The sequence below is a fragment of the Macrosteles quadrilineatus genome, unplaced genomic scaffold (genome assembly GCF_028750875.1).
Source record: "Macrosteles quadrilineatus isolate MER2022 unplaced genomic scaffold, UCM_ALF_1.0 Scaffold_9__3_contigs__length_116548681, whole genome shotgun sequence".
NCBI classification, from domain to species: Eukaryota; Metazoa; Arthropoda; class Insecta; order Hemiptera; family Cicadellidae; genus Macrosteles; species Macrosteles quadrilineatus.
Window position 1 is genome coordinate 110,590,117 of NW_026542602.1, and position 22,448 is coordinate 110,612,564.

The 22,448-nt window shown below is 32.1% G+C and overlaps 1 protein-coding gene across 7 annotated transcripts in view; it reads left to right on the forward strand.

The window, feature by feature from the left end:
- Positions 1–22,448, forward strand: part of LOC129002360 (RING finger protein nhl-1-like) — a 184,033-nt gene that overhangs the window by 135,344 nt on the left and 26,241 nt on the right. For 6 of the 7 annotated variants that reach the window (XM_054430098.1, XM_054430102.1, XM_054430101.1 and 3 more), the window contains 4 exons: positions 11,593–11,737; positions 13,056–13,334; positions 13,907–15,235; positions 16,135–16,279. In XM_054430098.1, the coding sequence (XP_054286073.1) occupies positions 11,603–11,737; positions 13,056–13,334; positions 13,907–15,235; positions 16,135–16,279 (1,888 nt within the window). In that variant the 5' untranslated portion in view covers positions 11,593–11,602. Of the gene's footprint in view, positions 1–95; positions 172–11,592; positions 11,738–13,055; positions 13,335–13,906; positions 15,236–16,134; positions 16,280–22,448 lie in introns of those variants that run through there. The other variant, XM_054430100.1, reaches the window with a different exon arrangement.

Here is a 22,448-nt window from a genome sequence, read left to right on the forward strand (position 1 = left end):
TTAAACAAAAAACCATCAAATTTGTACATATATCCAGATTTACTTTTCATATTACCAAATAATCTATTAGTTTTTATAACGTAACATGTTTCTCTTTACAGAAAACAGATACCAGACCGACACGATACGAATTCACCACATTTTCTTCACACATTAAGAGACAGTAGCCAGGTACAACTACACTTAGGTTTAATAACCTTTGCTACATTGTACAATGTCCTTAAACCCAAAGCTTGTTGCTTTCAGTGGATTCTACCTGTGGAATATCCAACATAAAATCTTGGCTGCATTCCACTCCGTATATTGAATTTTTATTAGCTTAAACTTGTTTAAAGAAACCCGGAATGTTTAGTATTTTGTAATAGTATGCTGACATAAAATAGTACTCCTCTATTTTTATTTAACGAACGATAGAGTACAGCGATGTGACAAATAACCAAACCAACATTTATTAACAGTATACATGAAGACTGATTAACCAAAACAATTATGAAGCTTCGTATATTGAATTTTTATTAGCTTAAACTCTTTTAAGGATAACCGGAATGTTAAGTATTTTGTTATAGTATGCTGACAAAAAATAGTACTCCTCTATTTTTATTTCACCAACGCTAGAGTACAGCGATGTGACAAATAACCAAACCATACTTAGATTCACAAAAATATGCAGTGAATTCAAAAATGCATGTAATTATAAGATCAGCTAATGCAAAAATCATAATCTGACGTTTCTTAACTAACCTCAGGTTAAGAAGAAATAGAAGTCTAGACGTTTAAATAATACTATAGTAAGTTTATACTATAAAATTAGACAACAGAAAATTAATTGATGTATTATGAGATGGTAAGGATAAAAGGTTAATCTTTCTACATTAGGTTCGATCTTGCTCGGCGGGAGAGTAGGTTTTTGGCGCGGATCCACTGGCTTAGTGGGACTTCCGACGAGTAACATGGCTAATTATACTGCACTTTGGGATCAAGTTTCATTGGTTTCATCAAGAATAATTGGTATCAATACTCGTTTGGATCTTTTTGTAGCAATTAAAACTTTGAAGTTTGTCGTTTCTATAAGTTGATCAGTATTATGTTGCAACACAGTAATTGATATGTTACTTTTCTAATCATGCAGTAGTGATATAAAAGAACTTTCATACATATTTTCTTATTTCTTTAACTAATAAAATATCAAAGCAAAAGTTGTGGAATACGCTGATTCACTCCAAGCATGTTAATGTTGTTGTTCTTTAATTATAGTTCACCTTTAGCAAGTTTTTTGATCGTTCGTTTATAATATTGTTTTAGTCCTGCAATGACATACAGTTGTGCCTGTGTTATTAACAGCTAAAATGAAAATGATAGATTACCTGGAAAATACATAATTATTCGTTCCCACTGATCATAGTATAATATTCTTATATGTTTTTGCTAAATGGGAAGATTATATTACAGTTTTTAGTGTTGAAGTCAAACGTAGATCTATACTTCGATTAACTTCTAAGTCAGTGTAAAATAATAATTAAATAGTTTTTATAAATACTAGTCTATTTGTAAATGGTATGATTATTATCTGCTTTAATGATCATAGGTAACATTTTTATCTGTATGGCTTCAAGTTTACGTAATTATTATTGATACCAAGAGATAGAGTAAATTATATGCTGGCGAGTATACATTATACATAAATGAATTAATATAAATAACAGTATGAAAATACATAAAATATTGCATAATAATGATAAAAATCAAAACCTATAGTATGACCATTGCATGATGATGTATAAAAAATGTTTTGAGGGTGTATTTTGTTCTATCTGTTTTTAACAAAAATGTTTTAAATATACATATTTTAGAAGTAATTTATTTACTTAAGGAATTGTCGTCCCACAAAGTTATTATTTTTTATGTCTTTTTTACATACTTTACCATTATGAAATGCTCTCAACCATATCAATGGTAACATGGATAGTTTTCAAATGCTTTCATTAATGTAATCCATTAAATATCTAACACTCAGATTCGAAGGGAAATTATTTATTCATAAATTGTGATGATTCAACACCTGTAACTATGACACTAACCTAATCAAAGTGTTGTCAAAGTGGTATGTGGATAGCTATTTTCAATAAACGTAATAGCATGCATTTAAACCTACATATTTTCTTAATTAGCACACTAAAAGCGTGTCTTTGATTTAATCATGATAAAAAAGGGTTCAATATTAAATTCTCGTTTGTCTATAACAAAAAATACTTCATATTTACAATTTTGAATAATTTTCATCTTTTTCATCAAGAGTTTTGTAATCGTAGTATTATCAATAAAAATAAATATCGGTAATATTAGCTAGCATGGGTTACACTTCTGCATGATCTAGAATTGCACAATAAATTATACACGTTTATACATGTCTTGAACGCATACAGGGTGCCATGTAAAGTACAACACATTTTGGGAATATGGTTAGTAGGTAAAAATGAAAGGAAAATCAATAATAAAGCTTTTTCAAAATTACCTCATAATCGTGATATCAGTAATTTATTTTTGTATTTGAAATTTTGCCGGAAAATCAAGCTTATTCTGACACCTTAGCCTTATTTTTTCTGGCCTGTACAACTAAAAAACTAGATTTTCCTGCTATTTACCATTCGATATTTTTGAACCTGATGTTTTTAAAGGACACCTTAATGCAAAATAAAGTAGTTTTTGAATTTTTTTAACTCTTTTTTTTCTGTAATTTAAGTTGTACAAATTCAAATATTCGCTATATTAAAACTATAAATATTTCGTTACGATAATTGTTTCCAAATATTTATTGCCAATACAAATTCTACTCGAAATTTCTTGATTATATATTAAATTGTTTTAAAATATAAATTAAAAATACGAGAAACCAAATTGTAGCCACCTCGTCAGTGATGCTTTCTGGAGACAAATTTTAATTGGTTTTCGTTTAGATTTTAACCTTAAACCTTATTAAAAAATGTTGTGCAGGTACTTACAGGGACATTCTGTGTTAATTTATATTTAAAAAATTCTTCTCTTCCAATCCGAAAATATTTTTTATGGCTTTTGTTTATCTTTCCTTAACATTTTTTGGTTTTTACGTAAGTAAGAGAAAATAGAGTAAACATACCCTTCTAAAGAATCGATTAGCATAATTGATTTCTAACGAATTGATAGCATCTTAAAAATTAAAACTAATTTATTTACTTAACAGGTTAGTATGAAGTAAATAAAGAATTTAATCCAGGTATATATTAAAATACATTTTTGGATGGAGTAGATAAAATCGTCACTTACAAGTAGGTACTTGACAGAATAGGGCTTGATGAAGCAGACACATGGAAGTGAACTTCCCGGTCCTTTCAACTAGCTGAATACCTCTAATGATAACGAGTGGAAAGTTTTTGTTTCGACAGTTAAGCTTTCATTGTTTATTTTAGAGCACAAACATTAAAATTGGACATTGATTTATTCTAGTAAACAGATGAAAAGAAGCAAATAAATCGTATTTTAAGTAGTTTCACCATGTATTCAGATGAGATAATGGTGTTTAAGTTTTTTTCCATAGCATACAATTAGTCCCCAACTTTGCTGAGTTTGTTAACAATTGTTTTGAGCTTCCTGCAGGTACAATCACTAAAATTTTCAGTACGCGAAACGACTGATGGACAGTTGGCAAAAGTAAATAAAACTGCTTCAACATTTTGAGGACTTTTGAAATCATGAAACCATCACAATTACGAAAGTGGATTATAAGAGTAGTCATGCGATATCAAAACGTCTGATATTGCGCGGCTAGGGGTCCCGGGAAAGAGGAAAATTATTTTCCCTGCTTTTTATCTGTGGTATTGGTATTTTACTTTCCATAACCGACTATATGTTTTAGCAAAATTCCTTTTGTTCCTTCGCCAGTATCACACTCAAGGTGAAGGGAATGCATGTGAAGTTAGGTTTTAATAGTATCAAGTAAGTCTTTTTGCTACTCCATTATTGGCCACATTTAATATTCTGACTAGTTTATTCTAGTTTCTGGCTATGCAAGTATAAAAAAGTATCATGTATTTTTCTAAATGATTAAAATCACGTACAAAGTCGGTTTTATACAAATAAATTTCTTCAACATAGGTAAAACAGACACATATCTTTCTCTATTTTAGTTTCGATTTATTTACAGTTTCACAGGCATGATGATTCCCACTAATCTTTAAACATAAATCAAAGGTAAACTATTTATTTTTTGGCAACAGGCTACAAGTCGTGAAATGTGACAGAAACCAGTGAATAGAAAGTTCCAATAATATCGCGAAAGTAATTGGTGAACTAAAATACTCCGATGAGAAGTAAATGACGCAAACCGACAAAACAAGTATTCTGTATATTTTGAGAATCTCATCACCATCCAGTGACGATGTAAACCCACGGGTTGGGAACTGGCCAATGGTAAATAACTCGACTAGAACATATTCTCTGGTTCATTTGTGGCAGAAATAACCCTCTGAACATTGTTCTAAGCCGTTCATAGCTACAAATACTATTCAATATATCCAATATGAGATCAAATATTAACATACAACAGTATCTCCAGTGCACTTATTATGCTCATTATGCTGATTTCCAAGAGTTTTGTAATAAATTGTTATAAACAACTATTTTCAATTTTAAAACTAATAAATCGTTATTGACATTTAACAATAAATAATCCTATACTTTATAGGACACCTATTTTTAACATATTATATATACGATAAAATAGTACTAATACAGTGCAGTATAAATGTATAGAACAATATTTATTTCCATTGCTAAGGCAATGAAAACGGTACTTTTGTTGATGCCACTTATACCACGGTATGTTTGAAATTTTCTCGTATGCTACTGTAACAGTATTGAATATGTTAACAAAACACTAAACAAACGCTAAATATTAATTTACATCGAAATATTAATCGTACAATACTTAATACTAATATTCCACAAGATATACACTTTTTTAGGTAAATGGAATACATTTGTCTGATATACTTTTAAATATTTAAGGGCGATGTTCTTTTCTATTTTGTAGGCTTTCTTTGATTGTTCTGGTTTCCAATTGATCATATGTTTTATTTGTATTTCTCATTAATTTGATCAGAAAGGTAATTGAAAAACATACATCGTACCTTACATCGTTACCTTTCGTACCAATTACTAGCTTTGGTAAGATATTGGTACCTATTTATAATTTATTCAACAACTGTGAGTGTTTGGACAGTGTTACAAGTACAGCAGAGGTAGAAGTTCTAAGTGAGGCCATAGTCACTAATTGGTTTTAATGATTCAATTAATTGTTGTCTTGCCCAAGTTTAGATGCCTGTTTTGTAATTAAGTTTGTCTAATTGGTTTGCCATGCAGCTAACTTTCCCTTTATGTATTAAAAGGATTCCTAATTGATACGATCGAAGCATCTTTTTTGCTAAACAACGACGCGAAGAGAAAGAAATGTATAACACGTGATCGGAGGTTATTGCTTTGTCTCTTTATAGACAATTAGATAAATTAAAGCAAGGTGTGAGCCAGTTTAAGACCACACTAAACTGTAATGATAGTATTTACAGTGAGCACAGGGACTATAAACGAAGATATCACACTTACACATTCGTGGTTTAATTGAACCACTGATTCACAAGCTATTAAAAACAACTAGTTCTTAACTTTAAAAGTTAAATGTGAATTAATGTTAATAATGTATCATCGAAATAGATGAATGCAAAGTAGGCTAGTTAGTATGTTATGTTAGACAACATTATAAAAACTGATGAACAGTAAAATGTCCCTTCGTTTGTTAGACAATTGTGTGCCAAGATAAAGATAAGACTATTTACGCGGTGAAGCAAACAGATAATATCTAAACTTATATATCAAGGAAAACTGAAACTTTCACAGGTAAAAATAAATAAATAAATAAATAAATAAATAAGGTCTTTATTCATGAGTGAATTTCAGTTACAAAACTGTTTTACAAATTGACTCAAGTCAGGACTTAAACTAAATAAAACCTCTTATACCTACGAAACAAAATAAGATTAGTTACAAACTCTTTAGGCGATTCTTAAAACTGTTGTAAGACAGCGCTTTTAGCTTGCAAGGAAGTGCATTGTACTGAGCCGGCCCGAAGTAAGAAAACCCCCTTCTACCAGCATCAAGAACAACCCTTGGTATGTCAAGCAACAAGTCCTGTCTAGTTCTGCGCTCTCTCAGGTAAAAACAGTTCACCAATCGGAGATTATTTTTTTATAATAAAACAGTAATGTAACACAATAATCAAAAGATGGTAACAAAAGGTAGCTTATCAAAAGATTTGTTTGTTGCATTTTTTAAAGGTAATTAATTATTTATTTCGATCTTTTGGGGTTTTTATTACAAATTAATATATTTAATGAAAGTTAATCACGTGGAAACATACCGTGACAAACGTGATTGTGGCATGCTTCACTTACAACAATGCGTGTAATTGACAGTCTTTCAGTGATTTCCACGAAATAATTATTGTTACGTTTTCCTCTACATTGATATACACTTAAACATGGATAAACATTTACAATAAATTAAAGATTGGTGATAAATATCTTTTATAATATTGCCCAAGTGTTAACTCATTCTCAATACTCATGGATTGAAAATATAATATAACAAAAAATACGTTGTTTAATTTTTAACGTTACGGAAGAAGTAAACACTAATTTACAAAGGAAGTTGCGTTGATACACACTTTTGTACTAAGCTAATGGTTTACAACTATGCAAATCCAAGATAAATTGTACAACTTCAATAAGTCGATCATTAAAACTTCTGAGTTAACTAATTTTAAATAATTTCCTTTGTACAAAGGGAACTTAAAGATCTCATCCCTTGAAGCAAAAACTCGTACAACTTCTCGTACCTCTGTTGAGTCTCTTGAAGTTTCCTGTTAATTAGAGTTGTTTTAACAAATTTACGCTAATAATAGCTTTCAAAAGTCCCTAAACAGTAAGACTTACTATATGAAGTTGAATTTTCGGGGAAGTACTATTGTGTTTGATACTAATCTCACTTCTTCAAGTCTGTATTTTATGATAGACTTTTAGAGAGCGAAGGGGGTATTTACCCTAAAGACTGTCTGTAGGAAATTACTCAAAGTTAAATAAGCCTCTTGGAAAGCCTATAGAAATTATTTTATACCTCATAGTTGTTACTACGATGATTAAAATTACTTAAAAGATGCCACTGTTCACAAGAAATTCCCCTTTCAGTCTTACTTTATTTAAAAGTTGGCAGACTCTTGTAATATATAGTTGCATTTTCTGCTGGTTCTTTTAATAAACTTAGGTTATATTGTATTCTAAAAGTAGTCTGGCTGAAATTTTAACTACTTCTATCAAACATCTGGGAAAGACATTTCATTCTCCATCATCCATCTTCAAGAGGATGTTACTTCTATCAAAGTCAATAAGTTCATATAATTATTAATAAGAGCAGAGATATAGCTAAAAATTGATAAGATAGCCTCCATATTTAAACGCTAGGGTTAAAATAAATAAATTAACTTAACTAACTTATACTAGGTTTAATGCAATACATAATTGCAAAACGTACTCTTACAGCCTAAAAATAAACAAAGTACACAAGGGTTGGATATTGGGCTATAGAGATAACGAAAATTACGACGCTATAATGGAGAAACGCGTAAACTCGATTTATCACGTTATCTTGGACATGATTGCGCCGTTATCAGGGGAACCCACGGAATACATCTTTGTGAAGGATGGGACCGCAACCCATTGCATCTGAACGCTTAATTAATGAGGCGAGATTTATGGGTCCTGGTTTACCATACAAATTACACCAAAACAACTCGTTATATCACCATAAGTGGTGCTAACATGTTCTGATTATGGTCTGGTTTGGAAATGTTTACATGTAGTCGTGCATACTGAGGGATACGTAATATGAGTAATGTTGTATATTGGAATTAGATTACAAAACAGAGACACGTAAATTTGGCAATACTTTACAATTTGCCATTACTTAACAATACTAACACAAAAAATAACACAATTTTATTAAACAAATCATTTGACTTAAAAAAAAAATATTTTCTCTTGTTAATGGGCATATTTCTCGAAAAGGCATGTATATGCAGAAATTTGAATCCATTTGGCATTAAATTGCCACATAACAATCTACCAATGATAAATTAGCACAGTTTCAACCTGGACCTACAAAAAAGTTTGCTTTCTAGCCAATAGTTATCTCATTTACCATAAAACTAAAAAACATTGCACCAATGAAAAGTTATACTAGAGTATATAAATTATTAGGCTCAACGTTCCCTTGGCTTTCCAACATTGATAAACGTACATAGTGTTAATACAGGTGTAATCGCAATGAAACTATATATATTTTTTATTATTTTCTCAATATTACTACGAACAACATTTTAAAATTTTAATTAATGTATATATCAAGGCAATTTAAAATCCACTATAATGTTTGATATGAGTTAAACCGGTTAGAGTTACGTTTTAAGTTATTCTTAAATTATAAAAAAATGAGGATCAGGATAATTTTTAATTACGTGCACTATTAATTTTAAACAATAGTTTTCAAAAATATCTATTTTTAAATTAAGGAGAAATTCTGTAATTTATTACCACATCACTACTTTTCTCCAAACTAGACAAGAAAACTTATTCTTTACTAAGTGAACGCTTCCAACATGCAATGTTTAATATATGCATGCATCAAGAACAAGTATACCTAGTAACTTAAAAATCATCGATTGCCAATGTTTGTGCATCATCTAGATAGAGTGAAGTAAAGTTGTTTAACCCTTGCAACGAATCTGTTAACTCTTCTATTGGAGTCTCTCTCGTTATATTTAGCCCATCTATTTCTGCTACTGAGAATTCTCTAGTTAACGTCCTGAATATCAGCAAGCGCTTACGTGCACGACCTACATCATATAACCCTGGAACATCTGTTGTTTGAGGGCTTATCACTGTTGTCTGTTAGTATAGGTGAATAATAGGACTTTTAATAAATGATTCATTTTGAGAACACACGTTTTTCCAGGCCATAGCATAAATTTATTAAGTGTCATAAATCCTTGTATATTTGTATGTGAATGTAGTTAGTTTTTAATCTAAGTTTAAAAATTTCAGTCCTCAATTCCAAAGTTTGGAGATAACCAATAATAGTATGTTATTGATGAGGAGAACCATATAAAAGAGGTTTCCATTGGAAACCATCTCTTAAAACCTATAAGATTTTTTTTCCACAGTCTTCTAAAAAAAAACTAAAACTGAGACCAGTAAATTTGTTTTAATGGTTCAATTTTAAAACTTCACCTTAGCTTTCTATATCAATATATCTTTGAAAAAGGGGTTCGAAGATAACACTCTCTAGATTAGCTCTTTGAAAAATATTAGACTGTTGAACTACCTATATGAAAATAAAAAAAAAATGGAATGAGTAGAAAATAAGTTAAAAAAACCATTACCAGAGAAAGTCACCAGAGCTGGTTGTATAAGAATTTGAAGAATGCCACAGAGAAATTTTAAGCTTTGAAATAATACTAATTATATCTGGAATTGACGACAGAAGTGGTCAGCGATGGTTCAAGACGCTACAAGTCCTTGTTAACATCATTAGCCAAACTTGCTCCAGGACTTGTTATTAAGTTACACTGACTCGAGTATTCATAACTAGATCTGTCGAATAACTTTATTAAAATACATAGTTTTAAGAGTTCTAAAGTATTTGGATATTGATTAGTTTGTTGAGTATTGGGGTTTCAAAAAGTAACTATCTTATTGTATTACAATAGCAATTTAGGAAGTGAAAAAAGATCATAGGGACTGATTTTAGACTTAATGTTTACCTATCTGCCTGGTGAATGGAAAGCAAACGTTACTTTTTTTTAACTTACGTTTTACTGGCAATTTATTACTTCCCGTAGAACTGAAATCGAACGATTCAGCCCAAAATACCCTACCGGTCATAGATAAACCGATTGTACCTTGTCAATTTGCTTTTTGTTAGAAACCTGGACCTTGCTGTTGATTTGGAGTGACTATGTTCGAAAATGCATATTTTCCGAGTTATCCGCCATTTAGTTTTTTATACAAAAATATTTTTATGGGTGAACTTTTTATTCGATGATAATTAAATTTGGTAACCATGTAACAATACACAAGACCTATTGTAGAAAAAAATTAAGTTGTTCCGATTGTAAATTTCAAAATGGCGGCCATTTGCATTTTTCTATCTGACGTTACTCAAAAAACGGCTTATTTTATAATGTTATATGTTATAATGTGTATAAGTTTATAATGTTCGTTATGCCTATTGAATACTATAAATATATACCTGTCTCATTCTTAGTATACATTAAAAACATTTTGAAAATTCCAACCAATGAAAAAATAGCTTTATTTGCAGATGACACTCTCAATATTGTTACTGGTAGTTCCTATATGGAGGTTAAAAATAAACTCAGACCTTTTCCTTCTAAAAATGACTTGACCAAAACATATTATCTCTGAATATAAAAAAAATAAATTCATGACAATATCATTACGCAAATCTACTGATAACCAACTATGATTATAAAATTCACGTCTGTGGTAGTCCTATTAATAACGTGTGTTTTTTTTTAGTCAAAGTGACAAAGTTTCATTCAAATATCTCGGTATAGTTTTTTATTGAAATATGAAATCGTCCGAACATGCAACATATTTAAAAAGCATGATTACAAAAAAATGTTACTGCATTTACCAACGAAGTAACATTCTTGATGAGCATGAAATCAAAACAGTATACAATGCAACTGTCCAGCCATTGTTATTTTTCGGTATTATAGCATTCGAAAGTAAATTTAAAACAATATTTCAACCACTTTTTAAATTTCAAAAATATATTCTTAGATGCATTCAACGAAAACAAAAGTATCCAACTGACGATTTATTTGTAAAAGTTTTAACAGTCCGATAATGATTAAAACAATTTATTTTAGTTTACATCTTCAAACACTTTGAATACAATTTTGAAAAAAAAATACTCACACCCATAATACTCGTTATTCTTGAAATGTTGGTATATCCATCCCACTAATATCAAAATCTTTTTCTCAAACCAACTGTTTGATATGACCTAAATAATTGATCGAAAGGTACCTCGATCTTCGATCTTCGAAAGGTACTTTCATGTGCGAAAAGTACCTAAAAGTAAATCACCATCTACCTCTGTTTTAAAAAAGCGTGTTGTGTGAATGTGCATGGTACTATACCGGCCTGATCATTGACATTGCACTACTACACTACACTCACATGTTCACTCTGGACAACTACCCTCCTCCCCCCACCCAATAATCATCACATCGCAATACAATCTTAAACAAATGTTTGATATCCGTACCTCTTTTTCATACTGTAAAACTATTGTTACAATATTTCTTTCTTATTTCAAATTAGTACCAAGAATAAAAATTGTCTATTAATACAATTTCAAAAAAAAATTTTATTCTTTTTATTTTATGGACATTATAATCCTTAATCGATGGTTTATTTTTAGATAATCTGCAATGGAGCAGTTTGAACAATTGCTTACTTGTGCCATCTGCTTGGATCGGTACCGCAACCCCAAGCTGTTACCATGCCAACACTCCTTCTGTATGGAGCCCTGCATGGACGGGTTGGTCGACTATGTCCGAAGACAGGTTGGTTCTCAGTAATCTAGTTACGTTTTATAAAATTATATGTATTTCTAACACAGCTCAATTAGTTGGAAGTTACAAGGTTTCTAAATACACAATAAATTACGCCAGATCAGACGATTTAAGCATTTTCAGTTAACTGTTAAATACAGAATATGAAAACAACGATAAGCCTATTACGTTTTAAGATGTTTATTTTGTGTTAACTAGGTAGATAAATAGTAGATATGTATATATTTATGAATTTATTGGTCTTTTTAAAAGATACATTTCTAACCTATAGAACTAGCTTCTTAAAATATTGTTGTCACATATTAGATTGAAACAGAGTTTATATTTGTTCCTACTAGAAATAATTAATTGCCGTTTTACTGTAAACTTATTATATTTTACCCGTGAAAAAGTATAAAAGGAACATAAAGAAAATGCCGAAGGAAGCTTTAAAATTAAATCTGCCTTGTCTTAAAGAAACTTCATTTCCTCGAGGCTGTTCACTTGGAAAGTAAAAGTATTCAATAAAAACCTCAAAGTTATGTTTCACTTCGGCGTCTCTGGAATCTTTTCATTCTTGTTTTACATCGGTTATTCAATTATTTGTTTGGTTAACATCTGTTAACTTAATATTAAATTTTTAAGATTTTGATATTAAAATTTTTATAGGATATTTAAAAATAGTAACTAAAAAAAAGGAGTATGTTTTATCTATGATAGTATCTAAAATTTATATTTCTAACGGGAGTGTTTTTTTTTCATTGTTGCTAAATTGTCGTAAATTTTTTTTAGGATTTTAAGGTGGTACATTATTCAAGTTTCGTCCAATGTTTGTGTTTAAGACAAACATATCATTAGCAAGGTTACAGATTTTTAAGTATTAAAGATTGTAAATGTTTTTCCAAAATATACTCCTCAAATTTAATTGCGAATTTTATTTTGCCCTTCAACCGAAATAGTTTGCCGATTTAAGGGGGTGCGAATACTGAATGTTGATATTTTTTTTCCAGTTTATAAATATAAAAATATGAGTAGCCCTACTTAGATTGGCATGAATATTTCTTTAAGCAAATAAAAAAAATACAATTGCTTAAGCAAAATGGTAGTTTGTAACTGAATACGGTAGTGTCCTAGGCGGAGGCAAGACATAGCATATTCGAGGCAGGTCGCATCTATCACTTCCATTGTCACTGAATAAATTAATGCATTATATTTCTGAAAAAAAAAATTATAAAAGTGTACAAAAATATCCCATAGCGAAAACAAAAACATATAAAAATGAAGCATTAAGCATATGTTTTCATTCTCTTACCATTGTAATGCGCCATAGGTAAAATGTCCGGAGTGTCGAGCAGAACACCGTATCCCCTACCAGGGAGTCCAGGGCTTCCCTACAAACGTTACCCTCCAACGCTTCCTAGAGCTGCACATAGAGATCACAGGAGAGCTGCCAGACCCTACCAGTGGCCAGGTGATGAAGCGGTGTGGAGTATGCTCAGAGAAGGCATACTGCAGCATGTGTGTCCACTGCGAGAAGGACATTTGTCCAGACTGCAAAGGAGCCCACATGGATATCCTGCGAAGAGAAATTTCCAGGATAAACAATCAGGTGAGTGATACAAGTTGATGTTTAACACATCATATCATATAAATGGTTCAAAATTTGCATATCAAACATTTTTCTAAAACAAAATTTGAAACCGTTTACCGTGTTTTCCACTGTTATCCAAGCCATTCGTTTCGAATGGGCTCTCGCGTTCTAATACTATTGTTAAAAGATTATTTCTTTCTATTCTACAACTATTCTCATCACTATATTCCAACTTATATATTTGTCGACCCTTCTGTAACCACATCTGCAAAGTTATTCAATCATATTAATCAATCGTATCATATTGGTAAAAAATTAACGGTTTATCGAAATATCTTACTCACCATCCTTCATTTTATTTACATTAATCTGATTTCAGTTCATCGTCAAATCTTGACATATCAGTTTATTTTCTCTAAATGATACCAGTAGAATAGCTGTATGAACCGTTTGATAAATATAATAATTTAAAATGTACGTAGAAAGCTGATCTATAACACATATAATGCAGATTTCTTAATTAATATATGCTTATAACTTAAGTTTATGTTCTTAAATTCAATTTCTATCCAACAATATCATGTTTAAAGGTCCGGAGAGGTCTTCACCGACTACAAGACCTACTTGCAGTCGTAGAGAAGAACATGCTTGCATTACAAACTAACTGTACCTCTGTGTCAGACGAAGTAGACGAAATCTACAGAAGACTGAACAAAGCACTCAAGGATCGAACCGAGTTTTTACGTGGAGAAATCGACAGGTATTTGTCAACAGAACTGAAAAACCTCAATACGTTAAAGGACAATTTAGAAACTGAAATTTCCAACATACAGGCAAACTGTGATCTAGCTGATAAGCATATGCAGTCGGAGGAGATAGAGTGGGACGATTGTGAATTGATGGACGCCAAAGAGATTTTTCTAAAGACTGTCGAGTTTGTAAGAAACTTCGAAGCTGAGACTGGAGATTACACGAGAAAAGCAAGGTTCATCATGGCACACGACCCCAACCAACTAGTCCTGCATGTGGCTGGTTATGGAGACCTGTCTATTAACATGCCCCATCAATTTACTGGTAACCAATCTTCCAACCAGAGTGGAGGGGGTATGCTACAACCTCCTGGGCCAGGCCTGATGAGATCTAAGAGTGACCATAGGTTGGCCTCGCAGTACAGACAACAAGAACAGTATGACAGGGGCTACGAGGGGTCTGAATCAGGCAGAGTGTCTCCCTTGGGTGGAAGAAAATTCGGGGAAAGACCTGCAGCGAGAAATACTGGTGACCAATACGAAGGTGGAAGATACGGCAGAAATAGGGACAGGGGTGACTATGGTGGAGATTACGATTCTCCCTATGACGAAGGAAACCGATCTACAGCAAGATCTAGGATCAGGGCCAGGATGAACCGCCATGCCGCCGGTGACTCAGACGATGATACGTCTGGAGGAAGATCTGTCAGATTCACCGAAGGAAGTCACACACAACAGAAAGAAAGAGAACGTGTCCTTGACACCGAGGATGTAGCCAAAGGACCACTCAGTGGAATTACCAGACTCTACGACTCTCCTAGAGTAATGAAGAGGCTGCAAGACTCTGAGACAAAAAAGGACAAACCTCCCCCACCTGCCGCACCACCAGTTCAAAAGTTCCAACCACCAAAGAGACCTGTGGCTGCTGCTCAGCGACAGATAAGTGAGGAAGATGAAGTGACTAAGATCAAAAGGTTGATGAAGAACGCACCTGGGGAACCGGCATCTTCAGCCCCTGAACCGGTTCGTCCTGCAGCAGATAGGGTGTCTGCCTTAAAGGGACGGCCAGAAGAAGAGAGAGAGGACCGTCAACAAGCGTCTTCACCGACGTCAGGGTCTTCTAGGTCTACACCGTCTTCAGAACCCACCACCAGGAAGCCATCACAGGAGGTAGGCCAGAAAAGTGATGTTTAGACTACATCTTGTTAGTGAAATGCTTACAAAATCTACTCAAGGAATATATTTAGAATACCATTTACATTTATCACTCTTCAAAGAAACTTTATACTAAAACTTACAAAAATACCTAAAGTCAAATGTTCCCCGGAGAACCATATTTCTGTTATTATTGGAAATAAATCATTAAATATATTTTCCATTTAACAAATATAATTTATGAAACATTAATTGAATTACATAAATTAAAGATTAAATACCTTTAGTACAATTTGGTGACCTGTGTTTAGGTCAGCGACCCAGGTTTCGAGCCTAAACGTTCATTTTCAAGCTGTCGCCAGTTAACAACACATACATACACCAAATCCTCCTCATAACTGAGAAGAGTAGTAAAATACACAAATCAAAACAACCACATTTAAAAAACTTTAAATTGGCCAATTATAATACTGATACGGTAGAGTGAGTGGTTTAGCCGGCAAAAATGAGTCATGGCCGACAGTACTACACGTATTTAACCTTTTATTTGTAAAATACGTGCTAAACATGTATGAATCACATAAGATATGTTTATAATATACTGATATAAATTGATAGCCACCATTTTGTACACCTTTCAATTTATGTACAATCGTACACACTGTATTTTTGTTTCGATTTCAACAAAGACGCTTACTTAATTCCTTATATTTAAAGATAACTCCTCATAAACAAGGTACAAGATATTTGCAAAGATTTTCATGAAGTATACTGATTTTTAATGTAAACATGTGGTTTGAATATTGTTTGAGATGTAGACTACCTCAATACCAACATTGAGGATAAAATTTAATAAAACATTTGCCTGATTCACGACCTGCTATGTTAATGTAATGTGCTATCCTCTGCAACAGGTCATGTCAAGTGAAGCAGACTCAGATGATGGATCCTCTGTAAGCTCCTTACAGCAAACCCAAAGAAAGACTTCTGTTGCAGCCAAGACCACGCCTACTTCCGGTTCCAGGCGGTCTTCCACTTCCTCTGAAGTCACCACTACAGGTATGACGCAAGCGCTTAGCTTATCATCTGGTTATGCAGTAGAAATTGCAACTGCATGTCCTTTGATGATTCTGTTGTAGTTACTCTGCATTATGAGTTATCCATTTGTTAAGCGACTCATGTCGGGATTTCCTGACAAAATCGGTTACCTCATGGAAGTAAGAGGATCAAATTACGTAAGCATTGTACTGTGCAGTCTGCACCTTGATGTTTTGTATATTGTGTTCGTTTTTATAAATTTGAATTTTAGAACCCTTGCCTTGTGATTTATTATTTGAATTATATTCATTTTATACAAAAAATACACTGAAATTTCTAAAATATACTTACAAATTGATCAGTTATTTTACTGTTCTAGGTACCTATTGTGTAAGCACAAAATGAATCCATAAATACCACATAACATTATATCACTTGAAATTTGGATGATTGTTTACTTGACCGAGCATTATAACGTAGTCTTAGTTTTACCAAACTAAACAAATTAACCTTTTTCTACCGATTTAATTTTTTTACATTTCATTTGAGTTGGAATAATCCATTGAAATAAAAATGAAGAGCGTTGTTGATTTAATCTATGAGACCATTAATGGTCAAAGTGGCTGTCATTATGAGGCCACTTTCACGTTATACAGTGTAAATGGATAATGTGTAAATTAAGTGAACTCAGTAAAGCAAAGCCTTGCAATTTCCTAACATTAATGATACGATATTATTTGCTGACGTAATTTTTATCAAAAACAATGTGTATATAAATATGTAACTAAAATTCTTACACACAAATCACTATAGGATAATAATTATGAACTGGATACCATATTTGTTAATCCAAATCATGGTTTAAGTCCGTTTTTAAATTTTACATACTTAAAAGAAAACAAATACACCGAAAACTCATTAAACTCACAAGACTAAGGTATTACAAAATACAGAACTTCCTTTATCTACAATATCTACCTTGCAAACTTTACTAATCATTAGTAACTTTGACTAACTTGAGTAGGAGCACATAAGTACCAAAGCTAACATCTACCTCCCGTGTTATAGCTTTTGTAACTTGAATCATTCACTTGCAAGAACATTTATGTATTGTTTCCCTACAGCTTTATGATGCAAATTAAAATTTAAACATTACTAAATAGTGCGAAACCTCTGAATTGCGTACTGAAAATTACAACAATTTCACTGTTAAATATCTGTTTTACCAGGATTAATTTGAAAGGTTTGTAGAAATGTTCATGCAAGTGAGAACCTACATGGTAAACCTCAACGAGTATTCTTTTTATTTTAAATGTGCTGTCCAATCAAAACCGAACAAAACTTGGTACGATTATTTTCAAATGCAGTAGTAACGAAATCATTAATCACTGACCACTGCCATATACACCTGAGTGAGGGGGGAACTACAACATATTTTATCCTAAATCAATCCTCAAAAACAGAAAATATCAATTTAACAGCCTACATACTCTGTGTGGCTTATTCAACTATGTACAACTTCATGCTTCAACAGCCGAAATAAATTCCACCTCCTGTCTAGAACAAACCTAGACAGGTCAAGGTCATATTATGAGCTTGAAATTGTTCAACTAAAACTTATTATTATTCAACTATAACTTATTATTATTCAATTATTCAACTTAAAACTTTAAAATAGTTGGAGTTATATATATTTTTTTATAATTATATCACACGTTTTTTAAATTAAAAATTACCTAAAAATGGTTTATACAAATGAGGTATTTACTTCTGTATCCATAAGTCAATAGTACAGTTTGATAGGCTATATGACAAAGAGTTTCGCACGTAAATCATTGGATTTAATTTATGGAAATTTATGAAAATTGAATTTATGAAAATTTTATTAAATTTATGTTTTATTATTTATTATATTTATGTTTTTTATTTAAATTTCCTTTATAAAATAATTATATTTTATTAAAAATTATGAAGATTGGATTCCATAACAAAGTCTTAAAACCATTTTAGTGGAGACAACTCCAAGTAAACGTAAACTGTTATTAAAATTCAGCTAGGAAAATACACCCTACATTCAAAATGGCAGAGGAGGGGATTGAAGCTACAGTGAACCAGACCCGATACTTTTTTTAAATAACCCTGTATTTATTTTTATATTTCTGAAATTTTGTCTTTCAGAGAGAATTTTATAAAAAATATTGCTTAGAAACACCATTCTCTTGTATCCTGCTTGGAAAAATACAACGTTTTGAAAAAAAATATCCGATGGTAGGGGTCTTATCATTTTTCAACATTTTTCCCAATATTCGAAAAACTTCACTAAATAAACGCTACAATGTAAACTAATACTTTTAGCTTTAAAATTGAACCCATCTGAGGTTTGCCACACTAACCCTGTATGCTATCCTCTGCCTGCAAACTTTAACCTCGCCCTGGCTCAGGACCCCAGCCGCCCCTGATTCTTGTAACGTGTCCCCTCGCCGCCTCCAGAGCTGCCCCCGCTGCACCCACCCCCGCTCCAGCCCCTGCCAGCCCTCGCCTCCAACACACGGGCGCGGTCTTCTCCACTGAGGAGGTGAAAAGGAGATTTCTCCTTCATTCCGACCCGAAGGAGCCAGAACCTAAAAAGCCTTTCGTCAGCCGTTTTCTCAAACGAGGTACGGAAACGGGACTTTCTCGTTAACTTCACGTTTGATTGTAAATAAATTAATAATAATAACCTAGAAGGTAGGCTCCACAGGTAAAAGTATACTGTTCTGTAATGGTATGTGATGAATAACTGTGCAGACGAATGTTTTGGATGTTCTGCATCTTCGGGACAATCTACAACATCAACGGGATTAGTCTCTGATGCTGGCCAAAATTTCCGATGTGGTCATCCATCAAAAACCAATATTTTCTTTGTCAGAAATAATTATTTTAACATTTTGATAATTCGTATCTGTAAACCAAAATATTTTTTTGTTGAGACAAGAATGAAGTAAATTACTCTTTTGAAGTATAGTTATTTATTATCTGCGGGTTTTCTTCAGTGGGAACCCTGAAGTACCTATATAGAATTTATTAGTAATCAGACCCATGTACCAACGGCAGGAGTGATATTGAGGCCATAAAAATTGATATCGAGGTTACAATAAGTCTTTGATCCAACCTTTCGTTATTAAATGTCTACGAACTTATAAGTTATCATGGATGACAGCTTATACCGAGCCTCTCAAAACTATTATCGTGTGATACCCTTTTTTTCTATTTCATGTAAATTTATTGCCATAAAGACCTACTGGGTGAAGTTATTTGAGAAAGTTCCAACTAATTCTTGTCGAAATCAAACCTTTGTTAACAAGTGTGAAATGCAAATAAACTTCAAGATTTAAGTGTTTACTAACATTGTAACCATATAACTGTGGAAAATTTTGTATCTAGTGGCTATGGAAATATAAGTTTGAGGTAAGAGTGAAGCACATCTGAATTCTGCTTGATTTAAAGCTTGCTTGACACAGTGTTAATGTTATCATAATCTGTTGTAACACTAATCTAATATAACTGTCCAATGGTAAAGTAGGTATTGTTGAGTTGGAATGATCATTCACAAATGTTATTCAAATTTTTTCACACATATACTTTTATGTTTATTCTATTTCTTAGATTGAATAACTAATCTTCATGTAAACACAAACAATCAGTACAATAAAGTTAATGGAGTATGTACATTGCTTATTTTGGTACAGTTCAATAGGTTTTTACAACGTTTTAAGATCTAGAATCCAATACTGTCCTTACGTATCCAAGTTCCTAAAAGAAATCATTATTAGTGCCCAAAGTCAGCCGAAGATAACAAATTAGTGCAAAATTATTCATAGAATTATGTTGAGGGAAAATGAGAAAAAATTTTGCTTACGTCAGTTCGAAATTTTCTATAAAATGTTTAAGGAAATTTTATTCAATAATCCTCCAAATAACATAATCTAGCATCAAAATTTAAAACAAATTAAAATAGCAAATTCTGTTTTTTTCTATTTCGATTTGTACACTACAAATCACAAACCATTACATCCAAATTATCAATCTTAACTTACATATGGGAATGGTTTTTAACCACTTCCCGGGAAAAATCTATTAAAATACAATAACTAATTGTTATTATGTTGAGATACACGTAAGTATTCTACAACAAAAATCCAAAACTAAATTCTTTTTGTCAGTGTTTTATTCGACCTACAAATTCAGCCCAATAACGTTCCTGACAAATAAAACACATTACACAGCCCTGATGGAAGTGTCAAGAGGGATCTAAATGTATCTCTCCCCTGGACCTTGGCTATTGTGGCAGTGATATTGACAATCCAATTGACCTACTCTCTGACCTGTTTTTGCCCATTTATTTCGGTCCCAACACTTGCCAAGCCAGGCCAAATGAGCGCAATATAAAAGTGTCACCATACAACTGGAAGCCCCTAGAAAATACAACTTTGTCTTTTTATCTGACTACAGTTATTATAATGAGTGAAATTACTGATGAAAATCAATTTAACATGCTTTCATATTCATGTGTTTTTTAATAGTTTCATTAATGGGCTTGTGTACAAAAATATTATAAATTTTGAAATAATAAACCATTGTCGTGAATAGTATTTCTTTCAAATTAAACTACAAAGCACTATCCCCTAGGATAGCATACACCAAACGATATGTTGTCTTGAAATACTGTAAATTTATTATAACTATCATATATATTTATTTGTGTTAAAATCCATTTGATTTTTACAATCGTTTTTTTAATAGATATAATTAGTTTTGAGCTGCACTCAACATTACAAATTACCGAGGTTTTATGATACTTCCCCGTTGAATATTCAACAAAACCTGCATTTTAGGTTTTGTACCGAACTAGTCATAACATTCATCAGAATGGGGCTTAAAACTTTAGTGTTAAACGAAAACTAAACCTACAGACACCTTCTTGCATGAGAAAGGGATGGTACCTTAAAAGAATTCCTCAAAAATATTAGCATAGATGAGGTTTGCCATGATGAGGTAGATAAGGGTTTTTTCCATATGCGCACAACCCCCACTACTATAGACGAAATGTGATTAATTCGTTGGAAGAATTAATGCCAAATAATAAGTAAACTCACATTTTAATACAGTAAGAGCAAAATGACTTATAACACTAGTATAATTCCACAATACATCGTAATCAGCAAGTTAGCTTTGTAAAGGTATAATTAATGTGGTACAAACACACGCAGCCTCAGGTTAAGCCAGCTGCAATTATCGACTAATCCAGCCTGTTTTTAGTTCTCCACCCCTGTGTCGACTCGTTATATTTGTAAGCCCGTTAATTGGTGATTGGTTCGGTTGTCACAAAAATTAAACAAACGATTTGTCAAACAAAGGGAAAATTAATCTCTAGTTAAGCGGAACCGAAGCCAGTGAAACGTAAAATGATACCCACTTGGAGAAATGGATGTTTAATCAAATAAATAAATTCCGATATTAATCTAACATACCATAAATTCTGTTCTAACAAAGTTAACGGTTTTATTTAATACATTAAACTGTTACTTGATTTTATACTCACTTCTTAATTTTTTTAACATCTTTTATTGCTAAGAATAGATTTTGCTTAGTATCACTGAAATATTAGTCATCTACAGTACAGTTGTAACATTTGATTTAGGAATTAAATTAATTAACAAGCTCTTGATGTGCATACTAAGTACCATTTCTAAGTGATATTTGATGGAACAAACTAGTTAAAGTTCGATTAAATTACATACTGTCGATAAGTGACTAGATAATTTTGTAAGTTTGTAAATAAAATTTGGATTTTGGCTTAGGTGACGAGGAGGGGCGCTTATAACACCACCAAACCAAGCTCCAGGCTACTGAGGGGGGGTAGCCTAGGGGTAATAAATCCCCCCACCACAAGTGGTAAAAGATTTTACAAAAAATAACATGCACACGCTTAAAAACTACTGCACTTTTGTAACAACGCAACTTAACCCTGCGTTTTTTGAAGATGATTAATTATGGTTTTGCGTTTTTTACATACTACAGGGTTTGATTTCACTACCGAATAAAACACTCATTGTACATAAAGCGTGCAGAAAAAATGTTTAATTTACTAATTTTTGTTTTGTATTTTTAATTTTAAGCTTAAGGTATCAAGTTACATGTCTAAATTATA